This window comes from Psammomys obesus, unplaced genomic scaffold, assembly GCF_907164565.1.
Source record: "Psammomys obesus unplaced genomic scaffold, mPsaObe1.curated_primary_1811, whole genome shotgun sequence".
NCBI classification, from domain to species: domain Eukaryota; kingdom Metazoa; phylum Chordata; class Mammalia; order Rodentia; family Muridae; genus Psammomys; species Psammomys obesus.
In genome coordinates this window covers 18453335-18469464 of record NW_026585895.1, presented here as the reverse complement: position 1 = coordinate 18469464, position 16130 = coordinate 18453335, and the positions used below count along the sequence as shown (strand labels likewise).

At 40.6% G+C, this 16130-nt stretch overlaps 1 protein-coding gene across 2 annotated transcripts in view; it reads left to right on the top strand.

Moving 5' to 3' along the window:
• The window catches only part of LOC129671295 (sodium channel protein type 2 subunit alpha-like), a 130206-nt gene that overhangs the window by 29488 nt on the left and 84588 nt on the right, over positions 1-16130 (top strand). Inside the window, exons 1-3 of one of the 2 annotated variants that reach the window (XM_055600094.1) lie at positions 10791-10843; positions 12536-12853; positions 13975-14093. In XM_055600094.1, the coding sequence (XP_055456069.1) occupies positions 12587-12853; positions 13975-14093 (386 nt within the window). In that variant the 5' untranslated portion in view covers positions 10791-10843; positions 12536-12586. Of the gene's footprint in view, positions 1-10790; positions 10844-12535; positions 12854-13974; positions 14094-16130 lie in introns of those variants that run through there. The other variant, XM_055600093.1, reaches the window with a different exon arrangement.

Here is a 16130-nt window from a genome sequence, read left to right as displayed (position 1 = left end):
ATTATATTATATTATATTATATTATATTATATTATATTATATTATATTATATATTATATACCACATATCACCTATCGCATATCCCATATCCCATGTCACATATCACATATATATCATATATTATATATAATAACTAAGTAATTATACCCAAGTACCCTAATGATAGTATCTGCCTTGTCTCAATAAGTTGAGAACTGTTAAATATTTTAAAGTATTCATTTTGTTTTGTGCAATCTCAGTATTTAACCATTATTACCTATATTTAGTTTTTATTTTATTGAAAATAGATTTTTTCATACAATATATTCTGATTACAGTTTTTCCTTCCTTCCTTTTTTCAGTTCTTCTTCACACCCCCCTTCTACCCAGATCCACATTCTTTCTGTTTCTTGTTAGAAAACAAGCAAGCCTCTGAAGGAATAAAATGAAATAAATAAAAAAATAAATAAATCAGAAAATGACAACCAAACATGAAAAAGAGGCAAAGAAAAAAAGCATAAGAAAAGCAGGTAGATGCAGGAAAACTCAGGAATCCCATAAAAGCCCAAAGTTGAAAGGTATAATACATATGCAAAGAATCTATAATGTTAGAAAAACATATGCCGTGACATTATAAAGCAAAGAAACTCCAAAGACGCCATTACGTTTCTTTCGTGTTGGCCTCCTACTGCTGGGTGGTTTGTTATATTTATGACAAAGTAAACCCAAAGAATAATAAAATTTTAGAGTTTTTGCAAACATCATTTTTTCATTCAGATACCTCAAAATAGAGGTGATCTGGGGACTTTGTAAGAGAGCTCGAGATTCTTCAAATATGGCCATTTGGTCCTGATGGACAGTCCCATCCCCCCCTTACTTAGCTGCAATGCTTGATGCTTCCAATTTATTATTATTGGGTTTCATTTTCTACTGACAGAGACAAATAAAAGAAAGAGTTTCACTTGTACTTTGTATTTTCAAATCAAGGTGGATTTTATCACTTGTAAGGACCAATGGTCTTTGTTCTATTTTAGAGTAATGAGTAAAATTTTCATTCGGTCAATATTAGGCTAGGATCTGCCCACAGAGTCACAACTGGCTATTGCACACAAAATCCCTTACAAGGTGTCTCAGAGCAGAGTCTCTGAGATCTCCTGCTACTTAGTTAAGCCTGGAGGTGTTCACTATGTGCAAGCCATTGCTTTATGTATCAGAAGAACTATAAGGCAGATACAGAGGGGCCTACCCTCTCAATTCTGCAACCTGAATACTATTGAAAAGCCATAAGGGATGAAAAGGAAAGCTAAGATAAATGAAAAAATAAAGAGAGAATAAAGTTGAGGTTTTAATTACACTAAAACAGTTAAGTTTTGGAACAGCTTAGTGTAATTACGGATTCTTTACTTGTCTGGTTGGGTGGTTTCTTTTGAGAAAGCATCTGACTCTGTAGCCCGAACTGGCCCGACACTCACTGTGTAGCCCAAACCAGCCTTGATCTTGCCATAATCTTACTACCTCAACTTTCCAAGTCCTGGAATGTAAAGCATGGCTACCCTGCCCTGTTCATAGTCATGTTTTAAAACACATTCCACTAGAGCTGTATATAAAGTGGATGGAGAAGAAGCAGACAGACGGAAGGATAGTTACCAATTGTTTATTCTTTATTACTGTTAACTGAAATTATGTTTCTAGCTTGGTGTTTCCAGGAAGAGGAGAAGAGATAGGTGAGGGTGACTTCAGAGATCTGGTGGACGTGTATGATGATGGAAGAGAACAAAGAAGAGTGAGATGGAGAATGTTTATTCCATAAGCCTGGACACAGGAGACGGTGCTTCTAAAAGAAATAGAAAAACAAATTGTCTTGATGAAGCTCTATTGCTATGTCTGCTAAGTACTCGGAGTATTATAGTACCTGGACCCTAGAAGATACCTAGTACAGTTACTTCTCTATATAGTTGGTTCCTGTTAGGGGCAAGAGACAGTTGTAAGAATAGATACAGAAGCAAAAGAAAAACAGCCTTGCTCTCACTTTGACATCACATTGCTCTACTCAATTCAGGACCACCCTGATCCTTTCTGTTTTTTCTTGTGATTTCCTGCCTCTACAAAGCTTAGTAGAATGCTGTAGTTGTGTCACTTTTTGGAGGACCTCCTTTGGGTTATTTGAAGCTCTGTTCTCGGAATGCTGAAAGGACCTGGAGTTTCTGTTTCCTACATCATCAGCAAATGACTGGCTATGACAGTTTTGTGGAGGGTTCTAGCAGGGTTTGTAAGTCCCAAGTGTGGTTGGCTTCCTCTTCATCCAGATCTGCAACTCCCTGCCATGCCTTACTATCTCATCCCAGGGAGACTTCCTTAACCCAGTTCAGGATCTGCTTCCAGCATAAATGACCTTAAACATTAACTTTGTATTAAAATTGACAGACACAGATACTACAAGTAACTCAACTATGAAATAGTAACAGATGGAATAATAGAGGGAGATAAGAAAGAAGCTGCTGTCTGCGTGTACATTTGAATGTATACAGATGGTTTGCAACCTTAGGCAGTATGCTTGAAAAAAACTGTCATTAAGGAAACATTTAAGCAAAGATTATGACATATGAGGAAAGCGAATCAAGCAAATGACTCTCTTTCTGTTTGTGTGTGTGTTTCTGTGTGTCTGCGTGTGTGCACAGGCACATGTCCGCATGCCTTCAGGCAAAAAGAAAAACAGCTCATGTGTATAAGCTGATGTTGTGTCTTGAGTACTTGAGAGCATTGATCATGGAGGGCAGTATAGGGAAAAAAAAAGATTGTGGAGGGTGGTAACGATGGTGGATAGACTAGCACAAAGTTCTATACATACTTTGCTTTTTCCTAGGAAAATGGAATTTCATTTTAGAAGTTTTAGCAAACTAATGACTCAGTCTGTCTTGCATTTTAAAATAAGCTGGCTTCTACGCAGATGAGGCAAAGAAAAAATCAGGGAGAACAGTTGGCTGAGAGATATATCAGGGTGGGACTGGCAGGGAATCTCACAGCCCTCTATGTTACAATCTATATCCTTGTCCCTGGTTTCCCAAACTGTTCAACCTCCCTCTTCCCATTTCTTCCCAGTGACTGTCACCCTCCATGGAGAACACCATGTTGCTGATAGAAAGAAATACACATTCCGTCACTAACTTCATTGGGACTTGGGGACACAAAGGCAGGCCAAGGTGTATAAAACTAACTTTTATTCACATGATTGTGATTGCTATCTTGGGGCTTACTGCCTCCATCTGCTAACCTAAGCCTAGTCCTGGAAGCTTCCAGACTCTATATAATGTCGACAGAATATGATGGAAGAACACAAAGAAAAGTGAGATAGAGAATATTGACACCATAAGTCTGAGCACAGAAGATGGTGCTTCTAAAAGGAATAGAAAAATAAATTGCCTTGATAGAACTCAATTGCTATGTTTGCTAGGTAGAATGTTTTCAGCCTCTGAGACTTAATGCAGAATAAGCTCACCCTTTCTAGCTCTTTCTGAACTCTTGCTGACTGGTCCAACTCAGCTGTTCTGACTTAAACTCTGCAAGCTGACTGATTCAAACTGGCTTTTCTCACTTCTAATTGAATTGCTCTACTTGGCCTCAAATTAATTCTAGCAATCTCGTCTAATCATCTGGCTCCTTTGTGTTCTCTGGCTCGCTCTGTCTTCACCTATTTCTAGCTTGCTCTCTGTAGAACTCTCCCAGTAAACACCTCCCCAACCCCATGCTGCTCTCTCTCAAGTTGCCTCTCTCTTAAGTTGCCTCTCTCTCCACTCTGTTCTAGTGAGAGTTGGGCGTGTCCTAGTCTGTCACATCTTTCTCTAATTAGTCATTTTGCCTCTCAATTAGACATCAAACTTGAGTGATTCCTTCTACAAACTAAATTTAACTTCATTGTTTGGGATTAAAGGCATGTACAAAGGGTGTGTTAATATTCTAGCTTGAAGGATTAAATGTTTGTGTTAAGGGTATATCTGTATTTAAGCAAGAGTAGTTTGTTGGGGGATTAAAATCCCTCTACAAAGGTGCAATCAAGAACACACTCCATCTGTCTGCCAATGCCAAGGCAAGCAAGAGACATGGTTCTTTATCACAACCAACCCAGGTATGCTCAGATGTAAAGACTGCACTACATTAGAAAGGGAAGTCTACCAGGGCATCAGAGGACAGGCCTCGCAGGAAGAGTCAGCTGAATTCTTTGAGAGACAGAGGAGACACAAGCCCACTCTGAAACAAAAGAACCTGTGCGGGTCCTGCTTTAGTTAATGTAGCATTAAACAGCAAATAAAAACCATAAGACTAGGAGAGATCATATGCCTCTGTGTGTGTGTGTGTGTGTGTGTGTGTGTGTGTGTTGTGTGGTGTAGTGTAATATGGTGTAGTGTAGTGTATGCATATGTGTGTGCCCATGGGGGCTTGCCATCACCTCTGTGTGCATCTGTGGAAGTCAGGGGTCAGTTCTGGGCGTCTTCCCCTATTTCTTTCCACATTTTCGAAAGCAGGGTCTCTTGCTGAGCCTGGATCGTGGAATTTTTGCTGGACTGCCTCTTTTGCAAATCTCTTAAATATACCTATCTCTGCCTCCCAGTGCTGAAATTACAGAAGGTGCCACAACACCCCTCTTTTATGTGGGTTCTGGGAACCTGAACCGAGTACTTTGCTCACAGATAACATTTCTGCAGCCTGGAACATCTCCCTTTATAATTTACTTTTCCAGAAAAAAAAATTTGCTTGTAAAGTGTATTTTTACACATTGACCCTGTATTTCTCTGAGTTCATCATGGTACAACTGATAAACATTTCTGTTAAATAAAAACAAAATACATGCAAAGCCATAGCAATCATAAAAATGAATGCTTAGCTTTAATAAAAAAAACACTCAATGTATACAATATGAACATGAAGAACTGAAAATGAATTTGTTTCATCGCAGAACACATCTAGTATTAAAAAGAAAAAAAATGACAATTTTCAACTGGTACATACAGCACTTTGGGTTTTCATATTTTATTGTACTCTCTTCCTAATCTGCCACAGAAAACATGAAAGTCTGGTTGTCCAGAACTTTCTCCTCTCCCCTAGGGGGATATTGTTAGTTATAGAAATGGGCTGGATTCAGGCTGAATAAAGAGAAAGGGAAACACAAAACCTCAGCAGGGGACCACTAAAAAGCACAGGACCGACTCAAAACTCTGTGACTAAAGACCTTGAGAAATCTGGGGAGAAAAAAAAAAACTTCAAATAAGATTCAACAAATGTTATCTAAGTATATGCACATACTATTCTAATATATTGAAGAAAACTAAGTCACTATTTTAAACCGGGACTTAAAGGGCATCACTAGAAACCCATGTTTCTCAGATTTTCTTAACCTTCTTCACGCTGGGGAGCCAAAGTCTCTAGGATTTTAAGTTATCCTAAGCTATTAATTATAAATTACTACATGATTATATCCTTATCTACAGAAAATAATAACAGTCATTTTCTTACTGTGTGTTTATCTTTACAGTACTTATTATATTATATAAATGTCAATTCTTATGCAGAGAAACTAGTTATGCAATAGTTATTACACAGCCTTGTTTTCACAATCATCCCTTTATGTAAGTATAAATATGTCACTTATACTTGTATCGTTGTGTGTAATAATATAGCTTACTTTGCATTTTTACTTTCTCAGTGTTCTTTTGTATGTGTGTGTGTTTATATGCATGTGGGCAAGTGTTTGTGTGTCTGCACACGCAGATGATGTATGCAGATTCATGTGCACAAGTCTGTGGAGAGAAGAGGACAACCTTGGCTGTTGAGACCCAAAAGCCATTCACCTTGTTTTCTTTTTGAGACATGGTCTCTCACGGGCTTGCAGCCTGCCTCATAGGCTCAGCTGACTGTCCCAGAAGCCCTAGCGATATGCCTGAGCCCACCTTCCCAGCAGGGGGATTAGTCGTAAGCAGGACTCTGCCTAGACCATCTCACCAGCTATCCTCTTCCTCCTCCTCCTTCTCTTCTTTCTCCTCCTTCTTCTTCAACGTGGAAACCTAAAGGAAAAAAAGAAAAATCGTTGAAACAGAAGTAATAAAACAATGACAACCAGAATTTAGAAATACAATTTCTAATGTTTTTTCTTCTTTTTCTAACTTCTTCAGTTTTTCTGGGTCTTTCAAAAGTAATGTGTTGCCTCTAAAGTTATGAAATCTTCTGCATGAAGAGAGATACAAATGAATATAGTTTTAATTCTTCAGGCAACTGCATACATATTCTGATAATGATATAATCATTTGTCAATTTTTCAGGCACTGAAATTTGACTACTAACATATTACTAAAGCACATATTTATATTAATATATGCCTCACTATGCTAATCAAAAATCTGGGTTTTTTTTAAAGATTTGATTCACTTTTATTTGTGTGTGTGTGTGTGTGTGTGCACATTGTTGCTTGTTACTGTTGTTTCCTATTATGCGTGAGTTTGGGAGGCTGGTAGGCTGGACTTTGTGTAGCACCCATCACAATTAAGAGCCTCTAAAAAGTACCTCTCACTATGGAATCAGAGCTAAAGGATACAGCGTAACTGTGCTATTGCCATCAGCTGGTGTCCTGACTCACCCTATACTTAAAGTTAGCTTTAGACAATTAACTACAAACCAACAAATTCCTTTCTTTTTCTTTTTCTTTTCTCTTGGCTACAACCAGTTTGAATCACTTTCTCAGCGAGTAAAATGCTATTTCTGGCTAGCTTTTCCTCTTCTTCATTTCAAAACGTATAATCTCTACTAAAAACAATGGCAGGAATGCACAGATTTGTAGTGCTGGTGGATTAGCTACTTTTCATTGAGGTTACAAAATGCCTGATTTGAGAAGGAGCACAGTCCATTATGGTGGTTAAGGCATGATGGCAGGAGCTGGTAGGAGCTAGCAGGAACATGAGGCAACTGGGGACATTGAAACTGTAGTCAGAAAGTACAAAAGTCTGATTCTTAGCTGGCTTTCTCCATTTTGTTTTTTTGTTTGTTTGTTTTCCTGTTTTTCCATTCTGTTCAATCTAGGACTTCGCTCTACGGGACAGGACCTGCCTTATTTAGTGTGAGTCCTCCTTGGTTTGAACCTCCCTGGAACACCCTCCAAAAACATGCCCCAAGGTGTATCTCCTCAGTGATTCCAAATCCAGTCAGGTTGACAAGGAGGACAAACTTGTACCACTGCCTATTTCTTTCTTTATTTTTTTCTTCTTCATGAATTTATTTCTTCATTTTACAACCCAACTCTCTCCTCTCCTCCAGTCCCACCCTCTCACGCACTTCCTCCATATCCCCCCGCCCCCCAGGTACCAACCCACCCTGGAACATCAAGTCAAATCAATATTAAGTGCTTCCTCTTTTACTGAGGCAAGACAAGGCTGCCCTGCTAGGAAAAAAAAAAAAAAAAAAAGATTCAGAGGGAGGCAACAGAGTCCAAGTCAGAGATAATCCTTGCTCTAATTGTTAGGTGACCCACTTGAGGACCAAGCAGTTCATCAGCTTCATATGTGTAGGAGGCCTAGGAACAGTCCACACATGTTCTTTGGTTGGTGATTCAGTCTCTATGAGCCCCTACCCTACAGGCCCAGGTTGGTTGGCTATGTAGGTCTTCTTATAGTGTCTTTGAATTTCCAGATCCCTCAACTTCTTCCCCTAACTTCCAAAAGACTCCCTGAGTTCTGCCTAATGTTTCCATTATCTGCTGAATGAAGCCTGTCAGATGACAGTTATGTGAGGTCCCTGTGTACAAAGATAGATAGTGTCAGGGGTTGGGTCTTTCTCATGTGGGTCTCAAGTTGGACCTGTCATTGGCTGTCCATTCTCTCAATCTCTTCATCTTTTATCCTTGCATGTCTTATAGGAAGGATAAATTTTGGGTCGAGGGTTTTGTGAGTGGGTTGGTGATCCCCTCCCTCCACTGGAAGTCTGACCTGGCTACAGGATGTTATCACTTCATTCTCATTATCCCTCTCTGCTAGGCGGTTCTGCTAGGGTCACCCCATATCTTTCTAAGAGCCTCCCCCATCTCAGGTCTTCAACTTGTCCCAGAGATGGCCCCAACACCAATTTTCCTTTTCTTTTTCAGCTCTCTCAACCTCCATCTCCATCTGCCCACACCTGATTCCCCCTATCCCTCTCTTCTTCACTTCTTACCCAGCTCCCCCTCTCCCTCCACTTCCAATATCCTATTTCACCTTCTTAGTGGGATTCAAGCACCCTCCCTTGAATCCTCCCTGTTATTTATCTTCTTTGAGGTTCTGTTATATAACATGGTTAGCCTGTACTGTATGGCTAATATTCACTTATGAGTGAGTACATACCATGTGTGTCATTCTGGGTCTGGGTTACCTCACTCAGGATGATGTTTTCTAGTTCCATCCATGCAAATTGCATGATTTCCTTTTTTTTAATGGCTGAGTAATATTTTATTGTGTAAATGTACCACAGTTTCTTTATCCATTCTTCGGTTGAGGGACATCTGGTTTGTTTCCAGTTTCTGACTCTGCTGGCTGTGTTTTCTGTGTCCCTGACCTGCAGGAGAAAGGCTGGGCGGGGTCTAACCTCCCTCTGCCTAATTTGTAGTTAATGTTTGCTTTAAGCTTATGTTGGTTGTATGTTTCTTTTTGGACTGTGTAAGGGTTACAGATTTTTGTTGTCAATCGTTGAGTTTGACTTGTGTTTGTGCGACTTCAGGAGACTTTCTAATCTCAGTGTGCCTCTTCTCTTTTCACATACGTGTCAGGAAAGTGTTCTTTGATAGTTGGGGCAGGGAGGGGAAGGAGATGGGACCGTGCATTCAGGCATCCTAGCCCAGTGACTGGCACATAGTAGCTCCTCCATTATTTTTGTGTTAATAGTGCTGGGAACAAGCAAAGAAACTTTAAGTACAACCCCTTCATTTTCAGACTCCATTTAATCGTAGAAAGGCTCCATGCCCTAGGGAGAGCTGGGACTTCCCAATAGCTGAACAGCTTTTGTCGTAAGGACACGGTTGTCTGAGTCCAGGCGTCTCAGGGACAACTTGGAAGAAGACAGTTGTCTGCGACCAGCCATTTCAAAGACAGTGTCTCCATCTTACTGGCAGGGTCAACTGAGTTCATGTTTTCAAGCCCAGGAATCTACTCCTATCCTGATAGATGGAAACTCCCTTTCTCAACACCCTATGTCAAAATATGACTGGACAATGCTACAGCCTACCCCTCTAACCCTTGATTTATGGTTTCACTCTTTAAATGCGCTGTGCAAAGTCCCTTCAAGGTCACAGTTCAGCTCCCGGGTGTTCTGCTGCCCTCATCGATCAGCAGCGTTTTGATTACCATGAATTTTTGTCGCCTGCATTGACCTGGTGTTTGAGATAGGTTGGATTTAAGCGGACCCTACAATGACTAGCTGAAAGACTGCTAGCTAGGCTTGACGTTCCCAATCAGAATTCTCTTTCTTTTCATGGCAGCTTTTTCTTTTCCATATGTATTCTTCCTTTTGTGCTTGCGTATGCGTACAGCACAGCGGTTCTTCACCTGTGGGTTGTGACCCCCTGGGTGTTGCATATCAGATATATACATTAGGATTCATAGCAGCAGTAAAATTACATTTATCAGGTGGCAACGAAATAGCTTTATGGTAAGGGCTTACCAAAACACGAGGAACTGTATAAATGGGTCAGAGCATTAGGAATGTTGAGAACTACTGGTGCAGGGTGTATATTTCAGGGTGTGTGTGCGTGCGTTTGTGTGTGTGTGTGTGTGTGTGTGTGTGTGTGTGCGCGCGTGCGCGCGCGCGCATGTTTGTATGTGGGCGAAAAATGTATGTGGATGCATGCTTGGCAGGGATTGGTGCTGTGTGTCTGACTTGACTGCTCTCTGCTGTACTTACTGATTAGGGGCTCTCAGTTGGACCTGGAGGTAAAGATTTTGGCCACCTGCCCTTTTGTTGTGGGTGCAGAGGATCCAAACCGAAGTCCCCATTTCCGTACGGCAAGTGCTCTTTATCCAGTGTCATCTCTCCAGACCACCTTTTTAATGACCCAGCCACATTTAAAAAATAATAAATAACTAAATAAATAGATAGATAGATAAATAAATAAATAAATATTTTTTTTTTAAAAAGAGCTTTTTGCATTATTAGGTTAAACGTTTTGTTTTTTGTTTTTTTTTTTAAACCGGAGAAAGTTAACTTACATAGTGCCAAGGTCTCTCCGTAACATCAGCGAATAATTTCTTCGACCTCAGTTATTCTGGAACGGAGAGTCATGCTACGTCTGACTGTGGGTAGTGTGTCCATCCACGTGATCTCATTAATAGAACCAGTAAGCCACTACAGGGATTTTAATTTTTTTTTTTTTTAACCCTTGGCTACTTGCTTCTTTTTTACTTTGAATTATTTATTTTGCCTAAATGACTTTCTGGCTTAGGAGACAGAAAGGATGAACAGTAGCGTTGCCAGGCAGCGGAACGCGTCGCCAGCGCAGCCTCCAGGCTTGGGTCCCCGACAGCCAGCAGACCCTCCGGGCTCCACCCCTGAATGCTTAGGGCTGCCTGCTGCGTACTCGGTGTTTTTCTAGGAAGGTGTTTATCTTCACAGTTCCCAGCCCTCTAGTGGCAGTTATAAAAATGTCACTTTGTAGTCCCCACACAGGAAATGCTCGTTCTTACTTCACTTACCAGAATCCTCTGACAGGAAGTTAGGTGTGGTCTTTAAAGGAGAATTTGAAAAAATTTTTTTTTATTTTTTTTTATTTTTTTTTTAAAGCATGATGGAATTTTAGCTGTAGTCTTCTTGCTTCCAGCCTGTCAACCCAAAACTCTTGAGTGTAAAAGCTTCTGCAGGGGTAATGTGTTCCTGTTCTTCACTATGCTTGCTCAGTGAGGCTTCCCTCCCTTTGCAGCAGAAACCTGGGGGGAATTTACAGGGGGACCACTTTCATTTTGAAGCTGCTGGCTGCATGTTTTGGCATGTCTGTCCCCCTAGAACACCGGGCATGGGTATGACAGTCTCCTCCCTTGAATGTGTGAGGACTATCTTGATGCCTACCGCCAGGCATGAGAGCCTCTGGGGATGAGTGAGGAAAATGAAGGATGCTTTGGAGAGCCTGTGATACTGGCAGGGCAGCCTGACAGCTAGTGCCTGAAAGGTTCTGGTCAACTTCAAAAATTAAAAATAAAAATTTTAATGGAAACTATTCGGCAGCTTACGTGGTTAGGTTTATCCGGCATAGACTGCAGAAATGAATTGGCAATTTGCTTTACTCTCAGAAGAGGCATCTCACATATTACAGCAGCAACTCATTTCTGTTGTGTACAGCTTTAAATGGTTGGACTTTTTTTTTTTAAAAAAAAGAAGAAGAAATTTGATTAAGTGATTTTGAAGAGATGGCTTACTGGGGTCAATTTTTTTTTCTCTCTGTTTTTTAAATAGCACATAAACTCCTGTAACTGGCTGAGGTCGCATTTACAATCAAAACTGTCAAGTTAACTACTTTAATAAAATGTGATTTGAACATCAGTTAAAGTCCATTTATATATCACCCCCCCCAAAACCATATCATAGGGAATATGCTTAATAGAGAAACCTTGTTAGACTTACATATTTTTTCAAGTCCAAATTCTGAAATGGATATTTGTACTACTCTGCTAGGTTTTTTTTTTTTTTTTTTTTTTTTTGAAATGGGACTCTTACTTGGAAACATGGTTATCTCTCTGGGATGTTTCTTCTGTGCTACAGATTTGTTATTTAAGAAGCAATTACGCTAGTTGGCAGCAGGTTGCTAAGCCAGGAGGTCCAAGCTCCAGACCTCCCATGTGAGTGACTTCCTGCCTGTGCTGGCAGGTGTCTGGTCCCTTCCTGAGCAGTGTGCCAGCAGTTCCAAACGCAGCCCTCAGCTCTGCTTTTCCTGCTCCTCCTCACCCCTCCTTGCTCTCTACCTGTTTCCACAGCCTGGCCTTGCAGGATTCCCTGAGCTCTTTTCCAGATGACACGGTTTTGATTAAACTCTTAAAGGTGCTAAGTTGGGCCAAAAGAAAACTAGAAAAGAAAATGGAGAGAGAGAGGGAGAGAGAGAGAGAGAGAGGAAAGGAAAGATTGCCGCACAGCCTGCTTCTACAGTATAGCGTGATTTTTCCTTCCCTTGTTTCGAATGCTATATTTTCAGAAAGAAGGCAGGGCGAATAAAAATGGCTCCAATGAACATTCACACAAGTGAGAGACAAGCACACAAGATACACAGCATCTTCCATTTGCAAGCTCTGTACAGGGCGTTTTCCCCCCGAGTAGCACGATCACTTAAAACATTTCAGGAGTGGGAGAACAGATTACCTCATACACACCTACTGGATGTGAGAGAAAGATCTCCGTGCGGGCAAATGAATGCATGCCTGGGAGCTGACAGTGAGTGCTGGGTGCCGCTGCCTGTGTGGGGTTCTCTAGCTGTTCTGCTTTACATACTTTATGCTCAGTGTCCTATGATTGCCACCCTCGACTTTTATCTTAATGGTCATTGCTTTCTCCCCTCCTGTTTCTGTAGCACTTTCTTATGCGAGGAGCTAAACAGTGATTAAAGAAGCAGGATGAAAAGATGGCACAATCAGTGCTGGTACCGCCAGGACCTGACAGCTTCCGCTTCTTTACCAGGGAATCCCTTGCTGCTATTGAACAACGCATTGCAGAAGAGAAAGCTAAGAGACCCAAACAGGAACGCAAGGATGAAGATGATGAAAATGGCCCAAAGCCAAATAGTGACTTGGAAGCAGGAAAATCCCTTCCATTTATTTATGGAGACATTCCTCCAGAGATGGTGTCAGAGCCTCTGGAGGACCTGGATCCCTACTATATCAATAAGAAAGTGAGTTTTTAGTCCAGTCGCCTTATTTTTCCTATTTCCTAAAGATGGTGAGGAATGTACCTCCTTCCAGCTCTTAAAATATCTCTAGGATGCTGGGTGGGCCTGGTCAAGCATTGGAGCAATTATTCTAAAAGTGTTTTGAAAGCAGTTGGTTGAGCCTGCGTTCTCGGGACAAGCCCATACTGAAGAGGTGTCCTGTAACAGGGCATGTGGGGAAGACAAAGCCATTTTATTTTTCTGAATACTAACTATGCCATAAATTGAATGCAGATTCACCCTGGTACTACTGCATTGTAACGAAATCACAAGTGGACAATGGGAGCATCTGGGGTTTGGGGGTTCTATTATTTTGTTTGTTTGTTTGTTTGTTTGTTTGTTTGTTTGTTTTGAGACAGGGTTTCTCTGTGTAGCCTTTGCTGTCCTGGACATGCTTTATAGACCAGGCTGACCTGGAACTCACAGAGATCTGCCTGTCTCCGTCTCCCCTAGTGCGGTGTGTGCCACTGTGCCCTGCTGAATATATGGTTTTTATATTTCTAAGAGCAGTGTCTAGGATTTTTATATTTCTAAGAGCAGTATCTAGGATCCCTATTGCCTGGAACTTGATCTAAGTCTTTGAGTCCTTACCAGGCTTAATTATGCCTTTACACAAGACTGTCATTTTTCTGTGGCTCCCCCCAGAAGGAATAACACCAGAGCACATATAAGTGCCACAAAAGAAAAAAAAAAGTTCTAGCAAAGAACATAGTTGGAAAACTCCAAAGTTTACATGAGAAAATTACCTAAATGAAGAAGTTACTGAAACCTCATTCTTATGCTGTGTAAGAATTATAGCTATAGCTGAAAATATTAGTAAAATCCTTGGCAAAGATGACAAGAATTTCTGTGGTACTAACCGCAAAATTGTCTTTGTATTCCATACCTCCTGAAGTCCCTTATCAAATTTTGAATTGTTTGCAAGGCTAGGAAAGAAAGAAAGAGCTCCTGTCGTGTCACTTGTTGATAACTGTTACAACCCTTGTTACTTTAGAGGGTTCTGTTAGAGGGGTCTGTTACTCTCTGAAGAATAGTCTTGATGCATTCTGTAAATTCTCTTTCATGTGTTGTGTTTTCTCTTTCAGACCTTTATAGTATTGAATAAAGGGAAGGCAATCTCTCGGTTCAGTGCCACCTCCGCCCTGTACATTTTAACTCCCTTCAACCCCATTAGAAAATTAGCTATTAAGATTTTGGTACATTCATATCCTTTTAGTAGTGGTCATTTGAAGTGGTATTTTTTTTCCTCTGACTTAATTATGAAGTAGAACATTTTCAGCATATGTGTGGATGTCAGTGTGGCTTGATGGCTCTTTGCTCTTCCTCGGCAGTAAGCCTGTGGCAAGGCGGGGAGCAGCAGGTAAGTAAAGCACTCCTCCCCTCTGAGCAGTGTCATTCTCTCAGGCTCACTTCTTTCTTTTCTCTTCTGTCCCCTTCCCAGTCACTTGACACCTCCAGGACTTCATTCATTTTAACTAGACTGCCAGGATAGATTTTTCATTCCTTGGAGTTTAATGGTGCTATACTGGAACAGTTTCCATGCATTAATTTTATTCCATGATTTATCATTTAAAACACTCAGAGACACAGAGTCAATGCTGTGTATTTTGTGTGTGTTTTTTTTTTTAATCAGAATTGTACAAGTTTTTCTCGTTATGTTTGTGCTTGGTGTTCATGAATCTACAAGTGTGTTTATACATACACTGGACTTTCCAGATATTTTTCCAGGTTCTTTCCCCAGTGGGATTTGTGCTGACTTTCTCGCCATCTCTCTCTTTTGATTACTTGCTCCCATGTTACATTCACAGGCTTAAGTCTGTCTGTCTAAACTTTTGTCTCTATCCTCCTTACTGAAGGACATAATTCTTAGAAGCAGGACAGGGCACAAGTTGATGGGTAACAGTGATTTAACTTAGTCCTTGAAGTTGAACACAGTAGCTGGAATGAGAGGTTTTATTCTAGGTAAAAGCAGAAGTGTTGCTGAGAGTCAGTCCTGGAAAAGCCAAAAAAAAGCAAAGACCAGAGCTGGGCTGAGGAGAGAAACAAACAGGAAGGCATAGAAACCCCGAGATGAAGAGCTGTGTATTTCAGGAACCCAACTCAAAGTGGGAAAATCCTGAACTCTAGCTAAGCTCTTATTAGGACAAATTCTTTTTTGTTGTTGTTTCCTTGGTTTTTGGCTTTTGACACTGGATATCTCTATGTATTCCTAGTTGCCCTGGACCTCACTATGTATGACAGGTTGGCTTTGAACTCACAGAGATTCACCTGCCTCTGCTTCCTGACAACTGGGATCAAAGGAGTGTTCCATCATGCTGAGCCCAAGACAACATCTTAAATGTTTTACTGTATTCATTCATTCATTCATTCATTCATTCATTCATTCATTCATTCAATGTGTGTGTGTGTGTGTGTGTGTGTGTACATGTGTACTTCTGTGCACATGTACATGCCATTGCATACATGTAGAAGTACGAGTCAGTTCTCTCTACTATGTGGATCCTGAAAATTGAACTATGTCATCAGGTTTGGTGGCTAGTACCTTTACCCACTAAATCATCTGCGAGTGTAAAATTATCTTTGTGTGTGTGTGCGCGCTCCATATGTTGTGGTGTGTACGGTGCATGTGTAGAGGTCAGAGGACGACTCTGTGACATCAACTCTGTTCTTCAACTTTTGTGTGCGTTCCAGGATCTAATTCAAGCTGGCAGTCTTTCATGGTAGGCACTTAACTCAAGGAACATGTCACAGCCCTGACAAGACAAATTTTGAGTTAGAAAGAGTCAAGGCTTAAAAGTTTATGACACCGTCAGAAAAGAGATCTGGATTTGAGGCTTACACTGTAAAATAGCAGATGTAGAAAATGGTTTGAACTAAATAAAGTAAGAAATGTGGAAATGGGATAAGCCTGGTGCAAGTTACTTGTCTTGCTTTGGTTGGCCATAAACCATGTCCCCAAAGTTTTCCTGGCAATACGACAAGTTATGTGTTTAAAGATGCAGCATTGTGAATGTCTTTCTTCTCTTTCTTCCTTCCTTCCTTCCTCCTTCCTTCCTTCTTCCTTCCTTCCTCCCTCCCTCCCTCCTTTCTTTCTTCCTTCCTTTCTTTCTTTCTTTCTTTCTTTCTTTCTTTCTTTCTTTCTTTCTTTCTTTCTTTCTTTCTTTCCTTATTTCTTTCTTTCTTTCCTTCCTTCTTTCTTTCTTTCTTTCTTTCTTTCTTTCTTTCTTTCTTTCTTTCTTTC